Here is a 12,156-nt window from a genome sequence, read left to right as displayed (position 1 = left end):
TGGGATTGAAGGAGAGAGGGAGAGACACTGGGATTGAGGGAGAGACACTGGGATTGAAGGAAAGGGAGAGACACTAGGACTGAAGGAGAGAGAGGGAGAGAAACGATTGAAGGAAAGGGAGAGACACTGGTTTGAAGGAGAGAGGGAGAGAAACAGGATTGAAGGAGAGAGAGGAAGAGACACTGGATTGAAGGAGAGGGAGAGACACTGGATTGAAGGAGAGAGAGGGAGAGACACTGGATTGAAGGAGAGAGAGGGAGAGACACTGGTTTGAAGGAGAGAGGGAGAGAAACAGGATTGAGGGAGAGAGAGGAAGAGACACTGGATTGAAGGAGAGGGAGAGACACTGGATTGAAGGAGAGGGAGAGACACTGGATTGAAGGAGAGAGAGGGAGAGACACTGGATTGAAGGAGAGGGAGAGACACTGGATTGTAGGAGAGAGAGGGAGAGAAACAGGATTGAAGGAGCGGGAGAGAGAGAGACACTGGGATCGAAGGAGAGAGAGAAAGCAAGACTGAGATTGAAGTTGGGAGAGGGACTGAGAGTTGGTCTGGGAAGCCGGTGAAGGGGATGCTGCCAGTCAGCCAGTTTCTGGAAGTTTCTTTCTCTGAGTGCCAGTATGAACGGGCACTGCCAACACGAGGTGAATGTGAATGCCTCATAAATGATCTGGCGCTGGAAAAGATGTGCCCTCTGTAAGGGAACTTGCGGGCATTTCCAAAGCAGGTCAGGCTGTTGGAGCAGTTGAGCTGGAAATGTCAAATATCCAGGAAGGCGATGGGTTTGAACTGGGGCAGCTGGATGAGGTTTAGGTGAAGCAGCGCTATTAGTTTGTGTAGCTCTGGCAGTGTTTTGTTTTTGCTGTAGGCATTGCTGATGGCTGTGCTTTCTCTCTCCCCTTCGCAGTGAGCTGAATAGTTGAGTCTGGAGCTGACGCTGTTCCCCTTTCTCGCCAGTGAAAGCGCCCGAGCGATTCCAGTCCGACAGTCAAGGTGAAGGCGGAGAACAAAAAAAAACAAATCCTCGTAAAACTGCAAAATGGATGCACATCTTGCCCACAGTCTCAGTAGCCCGACCAGCCCATGCGACGACATGCTGAAAAATATCAGCAGTTTGGAGGCCATACAACTGTGTGACAGAGAAGGTAAGGTTGGTAAGAAGGAGGAATTCAGACGAATTCATGGAAAGCTAACCTCGGGTGGCTCACGCCTGTTCATTGTCAAGTACATGGCATTTACATTCGCCCAGTGATTCAATTTGACGCTCAGTTCTATCACTGAATGCCAGCTAGCTATTAATCCTGTTCAGTGGAACTGATGCGCTTTCATTTCTTGCAGGTTATTCCGTTTGTCTGATGGCTTTTCACAATGTCGATTTAATCACACTGCGTGCTTCACCGTTTATTATGTAATCTTTTTATAGCGAAGATGTATAATGGCTTGTCCAGTGGAGTGAAACAGTTCACACAATGTGAAGGAAATTGGGTGCGTTTCATGGTTCGATATTCAGCACCATGGACAAGATAGGAAAGGATCGCTCAATGTGCTTACTGCAGTGGGCAACCGAACAAAATAGATGCACTATACTTGACTGCTGTGGGGGACAGTGGTTGGTTCAAACAAGGCACACAATTGGGTTTGCCTTTTGCGGAAATACTTCGGCCCCGAGAATAAAGCACACATCTATGCAGGAAGGATTTATTTGAGATTAATGTTTAATTGGTAGCAGTTTTGGTATTTTTGTCGCATTGTTAGAATGACTGCTCAAGTTCCCCGTATCAGTATCTTAAAAACAGAATAGTCATAGTGATGACAGCTGTTTAACATAATGTGCATTTGTTTCAGTCATGGTGCGGAAGCATAACTTCAGTACAAAGCAATCTTTCAAAAGCCTCAAGGTCATTCAGGTGCAAAAGTTTCTCTAGCGAGCATTAATTCCATCAGTAGTATTTCATATTTTCACTAATTGCCACCAGCTACCCAGCTGGTATTTTTGAATAACATTTTGTTTGTTTTTTTTTCAAAAATCAAACAATAATGTATAACATTTATGCCAAATGCAGAGCACATCAATTATCTAGGTAGATGGTTCGAGAATCCCACCACAAAAAATTAAATCTAAAAGTAGCTTCAAGTCAAAGCAAAGAAGCCGCAGAAGGTATGTGGGTAAATCATCCCAAAATAACAAGGCAGATTAGAGAGCACCATACTGAAAATCATAGACCGTTTAAACTGTGCAGTAGGTTCTTCCAGTGGGCATTCAAGGTTTTGTTCCTTATCAGTTCAGAAAGTGAACTTTCAGACTGTATTTGGAGCCATTCAGAATGATTAGCATGAGGACTTTGTATTATTTTCTCAGGCTGAACAATGGTCCATGCACCTTATGTAAGAGATATTGAAGTGTCAGTTTACTTGAAGTGAAAGTGTTTTGTTTTAAGCACAATAAGACTTGCACCTTTTCTGAGAATCCTATTCAACATGGGGCAAACTGAGCCAAGTTGTGAGAGTCTGTGGTTTCTAGGTTTTCATTATATTTAATGAAATTCTTGATACATATTGACAGGTGGAACAGTGTTGGAAGATGAATAGAAATTGATGAAAGCGGGATCCATTCTTGCAGACTAATCTGTCCTCGCAAGGATCAGTGAACTATCATTAACAACCTTTATTATGACATGCTCAGATATTTCACATGTAAAATTCAGTGTTTATGGTTAATGGATTTTATTTATCACACAAGTAATTCTGATGAGATCTGAGCAAATAAAGAATACTGTGTATAGTCTTGCTTTATGTATAGCCATTCAATTAGATTTACATTAGCTTTGTGTTTCACAGCAGTTCTGTAACTGTTGCCTTTTCAAATCTTTTAGTTTTCAGTTTTGTGTTTTCAGTCTGAATTTCCCAGATTTTACTAAGGTTCTCTAGAATTCACTGAATGGTATAAGATGGTAACGGTGTACTCGATACAGGAAAATGCAGTACAGTGAAGTGCCGAGGCCAGTAAGGAATCTTTAATTTGTTTATGACATCTTTGGCAATCTTTTCTTTGCCTCCACCTATCACTGGCCCTCTATCCAGCTCCACCTGTCCCACCCCACCTTAAAACAGCTTATATTTCACTACATTTCAATTTCTTTTTAGTTCTGATGAAGAGTCATACAGACTCGAAACGTTAACTCTGTCTTCCTCTCCACAGATGCTATCAAACCTGCTGAGTTTTTCCAGCAATTTTTGTTTTTGTTTCAGATTTCCAGCATTCACAGTATTTTGCTTTTTCTTAGGAATCTTTAATTGGCCTTAGCAGAGATGCAGTGAGGAGGAGGTGTTATAATAGGAAAGAGGGAATGTCTTTTGCAAAGTACAGAGAAATGAAGGAGCTAGTAAGTCAGAGAATAATCATATTTAAGCTATAGAGTGAACAGGTTGCAGGTGCTCATTTTTAGAGGGCTGGTTAGGTGGTAACAACTGAAAATGGAGCTGGACAGGGGGTAAGACGCTACAGGGGACCTAGAGCAGATTTGTGAGGTTATAAGTTGATCTGTTGTATTCCCAAAACCAATGAAGACCTAAGTTAATTTCCTGAAAGTACACTAATAACATTTAATATTTGATATTATTTATACTTTGTTTTAATATAATGCAAACCCTAATATCTTATTAATTTTGATCTATATAATTAAAATAGTAAATAAGATTTATATAATGTATTTTTGATATAAAATCTATAGCGTGCAAAAAACTTTATAAAAATATTAATTGTAATTTATACAATATAATAAATCAGAAACTTTAATGCCAGATTACCAGCTAGTCGTGTTGGGCTACAACTAGGGGAGTGTTAACACAGCCAAAGGCTTGAGGTTGGTTTATGGCAGGAGACTTGAAGCTGATATAGCATTGGAAGCCAAACATCCTGGGTAGTTCAGAGTAGAGCTGGCGACCTGAAACTGAAGCTGAGGCCAGAGGTGGGAAATGAAAATTTCAGCAGTCACAAAAGTATTATTGAGATATAGTTTTCTTAAACTCATTTGGAGTTAAACTAAAGTCTGCTAGATTAAATTATGCAAAATTTCACACTTGTGTAATTTGGGGAACTGAAGATGAATGTTCTGTACTTGAGATTTGACATAATCTCCTGTTATAACTAGCACTTTTCAAGGTGCAGAATTTATATGGAATAAGAATTAACGAACATATGCTTTAATATAAATGTTTTTTTTATCATGAAACATGTCAAATAACCCATTTCTTCATTCTTGGCATCTACCGTACACTAAATTGGAGCTGTCCTGAGCAAAGTGCATAATCTGTAAAATGACAGACGGTTTTGTTGTGGATCATTGACCATGTGACCTTTTCTGTTCCATGTGATTAGAAGAGCACACTCCAACCTTGAGGCTGTGGATTGTTTCTCACTGTCGACATTCTTTCTTGTCTAGTTATCGATGCTTATGGATTTTTTGATGTTTCTAAAATTTTTGACCATTGAAATTTCACCTTGTCTTCAAGCCCATTCTCAAAGAGGCATATTTTCATAAAGTGTGGCCACAAAATAGCTTTATTAGAGGACATAAGTGTGATGCCAAATAGATGATTTGTTCTGTGAGCCATGTATATTTTACTAATCGTTTCAAAATTGTGGCGCCCTTAAGCATTTCCTTGTGACAATTATAATGGGACCTACAGATGGTGTGTCTGGATCAAGCTGCAGTAGCTGCTGGTGCTAAGTTAGTTAATTTATCATAGAGTTATTGAATATCAAGAGGTACTTTGTATGCTGATTTCATTCAAACCCCATTGATCCTGGTTGTGCTTTCCAGCTGTTAGTTGTAAACATCACTGGGATAAGAATTTCATGGCCCTTTAATGCGTCTTTTGCTGTGGCGCATATTATCTATGTACCTTCAAAAGGTCATCTTTTACTGCAGAGGACACACACATATAATTCCACAACTGCCTTGTAATCTTTCGATCTCTACTTTGCCTTGTAAATGAAATTTGCTGGGATAAGAAAGGATTTTTGGGAAATGTTTCACCCACTACGCATCCAATTTGTTTGGTTGGAGATCAGTAGCTGCAGTGTGGACTCCAGCCAGGTAGAACTCTGTTAACATTGCTTGGCCTCTGCGTGGCTGGAACCTAAATGTTTTTGTTTAGGATAGAGCTCTGCAGATGCCTGGGTAATTGTATGGGCAGAACTGTCTTCCAACAGGTATTTTACTGAAATGTTAATGTTTTGGAAACAAAATTAAATTAAGTTCAGGCTAGAATACAAAGGGCTGAATTTAAAACAGCCCACCACAGCAGGAAACATGGCGACTGGACCCACTTAATCATGGGAGAGGCCCCACGTCCGTCTCCTGGTGGCAGCAAAACCTGACATGATTAAATCGGAGGATAGAAGGGAGTGACACTGCATTCCTGGAAGCTTTAATGATTAATGAGCCAATTGACACCCGTTATCCCTGAACACACACGATTTAGTGGTGGCTCAGGGAATAAATGCGGGGCCGCATGGCTCCCCTGAATCCTCCGAAGGCCGACCAACGCCCCATTTCATCTTCACTCACCTTTGATCATCCTCGATCTGTGGTAGGTGCATTGCTGCCAGCTGCCAGCCTTCCCACTGAGGAGCTGCTGGCTGCTGATTATCCGACATCCCTCTGCGGTTGAGGCTTTCACCACCAGGGATCTTAATCTTGGGGAAGGGCCAATGGTAACCAATTTGATTCTGGGGCCTCTCCCACAGAAGTGACGGGAGTTCCCCGCCGGCACTCCGACTTGTGGACGAGACCCCTGTTGGCCTGATAGAATCCTGACCAAAGTGTCCACAGGATCCAACACATCATCTCAGCATTTGGCAAGCCAAGTTGATACAGCAGTATGTTTGCATTCCATGTGTTGTCACATAGATATGATGGGACCCTAAGTCCTTCACTTTGAAGTTAGGTCTGAGCTGCGACTCTGACTCCGCACTGCCAACATAACATCTGTTCGAATACAAACTGCATTGCACCAATGCTAAACGTGCAGCATTCATGCACGCCAAGAGAGAAAAAGTAAATTCAGACTATGGGCTGGATTTTCCAGCCCTGCCAGCGGCCGGTATCTTGGCAGCCGGACCAGAAAATTCACAGTGCGGCCAAAAGTCAGTTTTCTACTGGCATAAAAAAGGATTGTGATTTTTTTTTCCCTCCCAGTTTTCATGGCGGGTCGGGTTGCCCACCGTGCCGTGTTGCACTTGCATGCCTTTGCATTTCATAAATACTCATTATAAAACCCAATTCGCCGGAATCATGCTCCCATTTCAAATCCAATGGCGGCGCTGGTGGCTAATTGGACCAGTGGGAATCATGACCGGATGTTACCGGCATGCACCTGGCAAACTGCACTTCACTCATGAATTCAAGGTTTGTATGCGCAGTGGTTGCTTACCTTTCAAAGCGTCCACAGCTGCTCCAACTCCATACCAAGGCTGCTCAGGCAAGACCAGTGGGAAGGGAAGGGGCTGCAAGGTGAACGCTTGACTGTAGGGGGTGGGGTATAAAACAAGTTGGAAGGGGTGACAGAGACACATGACTGGGGGGGCGGGATTGTTGACTGGAGCACAGGAGGGAAGAGCTGGACAGGGACACATGACTGGTGAGGGGGTGGTGAAAGGAAGAGGGGGCATAAGTCTGAGGCAGTCCTGGGGCAATGTGCACCATGTAGTTGGGGCCAGAAAGCAGATACAGTCCTGGGGCAGTGTGCACCATGCTACAAAGCTGTGCCTGGGACATATGTCTGGGTCCCAGTCCAGGGCGGGGAGGGTTTGTCCGTGTTGTGTTACTCGTGCACAGCATAGTGTGCAGGGATTGGTCAGTCCCTCACACATTTGGGTCCTGGGGTTTGGTGGCTTGATGGGTCACAGATGGCACAGTCACAGTCAGGGGAGGCATCTGCAGCCTGTAAATGGAAACTGGTAAGTAAGAGGGCGTGCACTTGATGGTCTCATAGGATGGGTCTCGGTAGGCCACTGTGCTTAGGGCCTCAAGATGGGGAGGGGTGAGGTTGACATGAGGCATCGGGACATCCACAGAAAACGGCTCAGTGGGAGGACAGGGATATCTACAATAATTTTGATGGGCTCCAGGGTTAGAGGGGGAGGCAGGAGAGTGATCGGAGGGAGGAGACCTTGCACATGATGATCTTCTAGGACAATAGGAGGAACTTGGACAGTGATGGGAGTCAAGGCTGGTGGGGTGTTGGAAGCTGGCCTCATAATAAAAGTGGAGCAACAATATTTTGACAGCCGATGGCATGATGCAGTTGAAAAATAACCTAGGAAAAAGAATTGCCAGGAGAGAGGTCTGAGGGCTTGTGGGAGGTGTGGACTGCTGTACTTTTGGGCCAATTAAAAGGCACCCTAATTTCTGCTTTAGAACCTGAAGATCAAGGCTCAGCTGAAACATTTTAGGAAGACTCAAATGCCAATTGAAGGATTTGGGCAAATTAACTCATGGTGTGTATTCTTGCGAGAATCCATCACAGCTTGGGGCCACATGTTGATTGTGTTTGAATGACCATTTGTCCCTCTCATAGGAATGCACAAAGGCTAGAAGCATCCAACTGTAAAAGGGCCACGACTAAAGTTCATATGTAAAATGCTCAAAAGGCCTCTACACATCGCACTGAGAGGTTCAGGCTTTACACAGCTCAATGATTACAGTCATTACATTAGTGCAAGGCTGGGCTCTAGTTGCTCCAAAGGAGGCAGCCTGATAGTGCCCTGACTGAGGCTGATAGTGCCTGGCTGTACTCATCCAGATCCAGCCCCCTTTTTGAAAGCGCTGTCATGCCTGGGGTGTTGGGGGGAACTCATCTTCCAGTGATCCTTATGGCTGTGCTACAATTGTAAGGGAGGATCCGGGGATGGAATGCCTGGAATGAGGGCACTCCAAGGACATCACAATGACCCATAGCTTGACGATGGATGATGATCATTGCAAGATAATGTTCAATCATGAGTCTGTTCAGTTTTTCCACAGAGATGAGGAGTACACAATGGAGACAGCAGATAACGCTGCCTTTTTCATGGTTCTCGTGCAACTGAGGAGGAGAAGAAGGGCCTGTTGCCATCAGGCAGGGCAAAGGGAAGAGCCTTGCCCTGAGGAACATAGGCCAGTCGGGCACCATGAAGACCCAGAAGCTGAAGTGGAAAGACCAATTCCACAGAGCATTCAGGGTTGGCTAATCGGTGACAAAGGCTACATCAGGCTAATGACGCTACATTCACTGGCCACAGAGTGCTTCAGAGGAGAGGTAAAAGGCTGCTCATTCGGCAATATGCTCCTTGATTGAGCAGACCATTGGAATGCTGAAGATGCATTTCGGATGTCTGGACCGGTCAGGTGGCGCTCTCCAGTACTCTCCCCAGAGGGTGCCCCACATTATCGTGGTTTGCTGCACTCTATATAAACTGGCGCTCCAAAGGGGGGTTGAATTGCCAGGTGGAGAGATGAAGGAGCTGCGCATCCAATGAGGAGATAGCCACAAAGTTCCAGGACAATGAAGATGACTAACTCATATGAGCCTCTTTCACCTGTTCTCTCCATGCAGTCTAGAAATCAACACCTTCTTTGCTATCCTCAGCATCTCAATGAAGGACATCAGTCTCGGAATGAGTAGTCACAACCTTGCATCATCCTTAGAAGCTAGGCAGCCTTTGGAGCATGTGGCCGTTCTGTTACGGGATAAGAACTCCACCAGCACTCACTGTGAAGAAATTAGATATTGTGCAGTATTTTCAAGCATCGCGCCAACATTTCACTGGTTATGGCAACCTTCAACAGGCAGGAGCAGCACTGCAAACCTCAGTGCACTCATGGCAGTGTTGCAAGGCACCTCAAGGAGGACAATCATCAATCACTGGTTTTCGCATGAATGCCACCGAAGGCTCCAACATCTCTGAAGGTCAATACCAGAGGCTTGTCATCAGATTCGGACTCAGCAGGAGCCTAGCCTCCAGCAGTCCTCTGAGCGCGGGAGACCTTGGCTGTCACTGCCTCCGCCTGCTGTGGTCCATAATCTGTCCTGTGCTGACCAGATGGTGACTCCGAGTTTGCTCTAAAGTTAGGTCCCATTGAGGTGTGTGTCTCTGTGCTGGTGAAGAGTGCAGGTAAATGTGGTGACGGCTCTACATTCAGTAGGTCCTCAGGATCCTTGCCCGAGGTGGTCTTGGGGCTGATGGGCTGGCTGCGGGTGTGTCTCTTCCTTTCCCTATTGGTGGCGGTAATAGAGAGAAGAGATAATTAGTGATTGGCTGGATTGTCATCTACGTTAAAGAGCACTCACAGTTTTGGAGGATGAGCGAAGACTAGTGGATGGGGCCTCACTGGCATGTTGGGAGATGCTGATCTTGCCTTTGGTGCAGGAACAGTCCCTGTCCTCGCCAAACAGCTCTGCTGCCTGCTCTTCAAAACGGGTAATTGGCCTGAGCTCTGGCATCCCGCCTCCTGTCTGGGATCTTTCATTATTATCGTGGGTGATCTTGAGCTGCATAAAGACAGACAGACTGACTGTGAGCAGGATGGATGCCAAAGCAGATGATAAGCATGCCTGACTGCTGCATGTGCTGAGTGGACCTGTGTAAGGGTTGAAGACGTGACTTGTGCAGAATGTGACAAGAGATGAAGATGTAAAAGTGTGTGTGAGAGAATTAGTGGTGATGTCCTTTGTGTGAGATCCCTGTGGACTGTAACCCTTATGAGAGTGTGAATTGAGAATGAGGAGAAGGTTGACTTACCCTGGCAGAGTGGATGAGATTATTCATCCTCTTTTCTGCACTGGAGAGCGATTCTCATCTGAGGGCCGCAGGTGCTAACCACCCTGGTGACCTCCTTTCAAGCCTTGGTGGTGATGTTGGTGGACCTTCAGGTCCCATCACGGGGCTGGGGGGGGGGACCTCCTGCTGGTCCTCGACTGCCTGGAGGAGTGTTGCCAGTCCCTTGTCGCTGAGCTTCGGTGCACACAGTTTGTCTCTTCTGACAGTTTGTCTCTTCTCACTCTTAAGTTTTAAGAATAAATTAGATAGATACATAGATGGGAGAGGTCTGGAGGGTTATGGACTAGGTGCCGGTCAATGGGACTAGCGGAATAATATTTCGGCGCAGACTAGAAGGGCCGAATGGCCTGTTTTCTGTGCTGTAGTGTTCTATGGTTCTATGGGGGCCATTCTGCTGCTTGCCACGACAAGTCCTGGGCTGCAGAGAGTGAATGTGTGCCCGTGTGCCGTTTCAATATTTAGGGCGGAATTTTCCACTCCAGAGACTGAGTCAACTAAACAAAAAATACCTTTGGAGGTGATTCTAGTTACATTGTGTAACTACTATGATTGTCTTTGCTTCTGGATATTACTTTACTTGTAAGTAAATTTGATCGTGTAATTTTGTCCTACACATCAGTGGTGTAGTGCTGCCAAAGCGCATCGGAGCGCCACTCAAACACCTTCAATTTCAAGCAGACTTGTAAACTCAATGAGGCCCACCAAACCTGGACATTCAAGTGGCTGATACTTGAAAAATGCTGTAAAGCTGCTCAGATCCAATCACAGACTTGTTCCTCTCTGCACTAGTGAGCCTATCAACAGCAAATCAGTGAGAAACCAGCCTATTGTTGGACGAGCAGCAAAGAGTGGGAAGGTGAGTATTGAAGGTAAATTTCAGGGTCCGGAGTGCGAGGCAGCTGGAGCGGCAGTGCGGGACCCAGACAAGGCAGCTGGAGCGATGGTGTGGGGTCCAGGCGTGGCAGCCGGGCCGGCGGTGCGGGGCCCAGGCGAGGCAGCTGGAGCGGCAGTGCAGAGCACAGGCGAGGCAGCCAGAGCGGCAGTGCGGGACACAGGTGAGGCAGCCGGAGCGGCAGTACGAGGCCCAGGGGGGCAGCTGGAGCGGCAGTACGGAGCCCAGGGGAGGCAGCTGGAGGGGCAGTGCGGGACACAGGGGAGGCAGCTGGAGGGGCAGTGCGGAGCCCAGGGGAGGCAGCTGGAGGGGCAGTGCGGGACACGGGAGGCAGCTGGAGCGACGGTGTGGGGCCTAGGCGAGGCAGCCAGAGCGGTAGTACTAGGCCCAGGTGAGGCAGTAGGAACGACGGTGTGGAGCCCAGGCGAGGCAGCCAGAGCGGCAGTACGAGGCCCAGGCGAGGCAGCCGGAGTGGCAGTACGAGGCCCAGGCGAGGCAGCCGGAGCGGCAGTACGGAGCCCAGAGGAGGCAGCCAGAGCGGCAGTACGGAGCCCAGAGGAGGCAGCCAGAGCGGCAGTACGGAGCCCAGAGGAGGCAGCCAGAGCGGCAGTACGGGGCCCAAGTGAGGCAGCCGGAGCGGCAGTACGGGTCCCAGGCGAGGCAGCTGGAGCGGCAGTACGGGTCCCAGGCGAGGCAGCCGGAGCGGCAGTACGGGTCCCAGGGGAGGCAGCCGGAGCGGCAGTACGGGGCTCAGGGGAGGCAGCCGGAGCGGCAGTACGGGTCCCAGGCGAGGCAGCTGGAGCGGCAGTACGGGTCCCAGGCGAGGCAGCCGGAGCGGCAGTACGGGTCCCAGGGGAGGCAGCCGGAGCGGCAGTACGGGGCTCAGGGGAGGCAGCCAGAGCGGCAGTACGGGGCCCAAGTGAGGCAGCCGGAGCGGCAGTACGGGTCCCAGGCGAGGCAGCTGGAGCGGCAGTACGGGTCCCAGGCGAGGCAGCCGGAGCGGCAGTACGGGTCCCAGGGGAGGCAGCCGGAGCGGCAGTACGGGTCCCAGGCGAGGCAGCCGGAGCGGCAGTACGGGTCCCAGGCGAGGCAGCTGGAGCGGCAGTACGGGTCCCAGGCGAGGCAGCCGGAGCGGCAGTACGGGTCCCAGGGGAGGCAGCCGGAGCGGCAGTACGGGGCTCAGGGGAGGCAGCCGGAGCGGCAGTACGGGTCCCAGGCGAGGCAGCCGGAGCGGCAGTACGGGGCCCAGGCGAGGCAGCCGGAGCGGCAGTACGGAGCCCAGAGGAGGCAGCCAGAGCGGCAGTACGGAGCCCAGAGGAGGCAGCCAGAGCGGCAGTACGGAGCCCAGAGGAGGCAGCCAGAGCGGCAGTACGGGGCCCAAGTGAGGCAGCCGGAGCGGCAGTACGGGTCCCAGGCGAGGCAGCCGGAGCGGCAGTAC

General features: G+C 48.5%; 1 protein-coding gene across 1 annotated transcript in view; it reads left to right on the top strand.

Annotated features, from left to right (window-relative positions):
* Positions 1 to 907: 907 nt before the first annotated feature.
* phyhiplb (phytanoyl-CoA 2-hydroxylase interacting protein-like b) overlaps positions 908 to 12,156 on the top strand; it is a 52,261-nt gene continuing 41,012 nt past the window's right edge. Inside the window, exon 1 of the mRNA XM_078565905.1 lies at positions 908 to 1,145. Coding sequence (XP_078422031.1) covers positions 1,040 to 1,145 — 106 coding nt within the window. The 5' untranslated portion in view covers positions 908 to 1,039. The remainder of the gene's footprint in view (positions 1,146 to 12,156) is intronic.

Source organism: Cetorhinus maximus, chromosome 20 (assembly GCF_964194155.1).
Source record: "Cetorhinus maximus chromosome 20, sCetMax3.hap1.1, whole genome shotgun sequence".
Lineage (NCBI taxonomy): Eukaryota > Metazoa > Chordata > Chondrichthyes > Lamniformes > Cetorhinidae > Cetorhinus > Cetorhinus maximus.
This window is presented reverse-complemented; position numbering and strand designations above follow the sequence as displayed.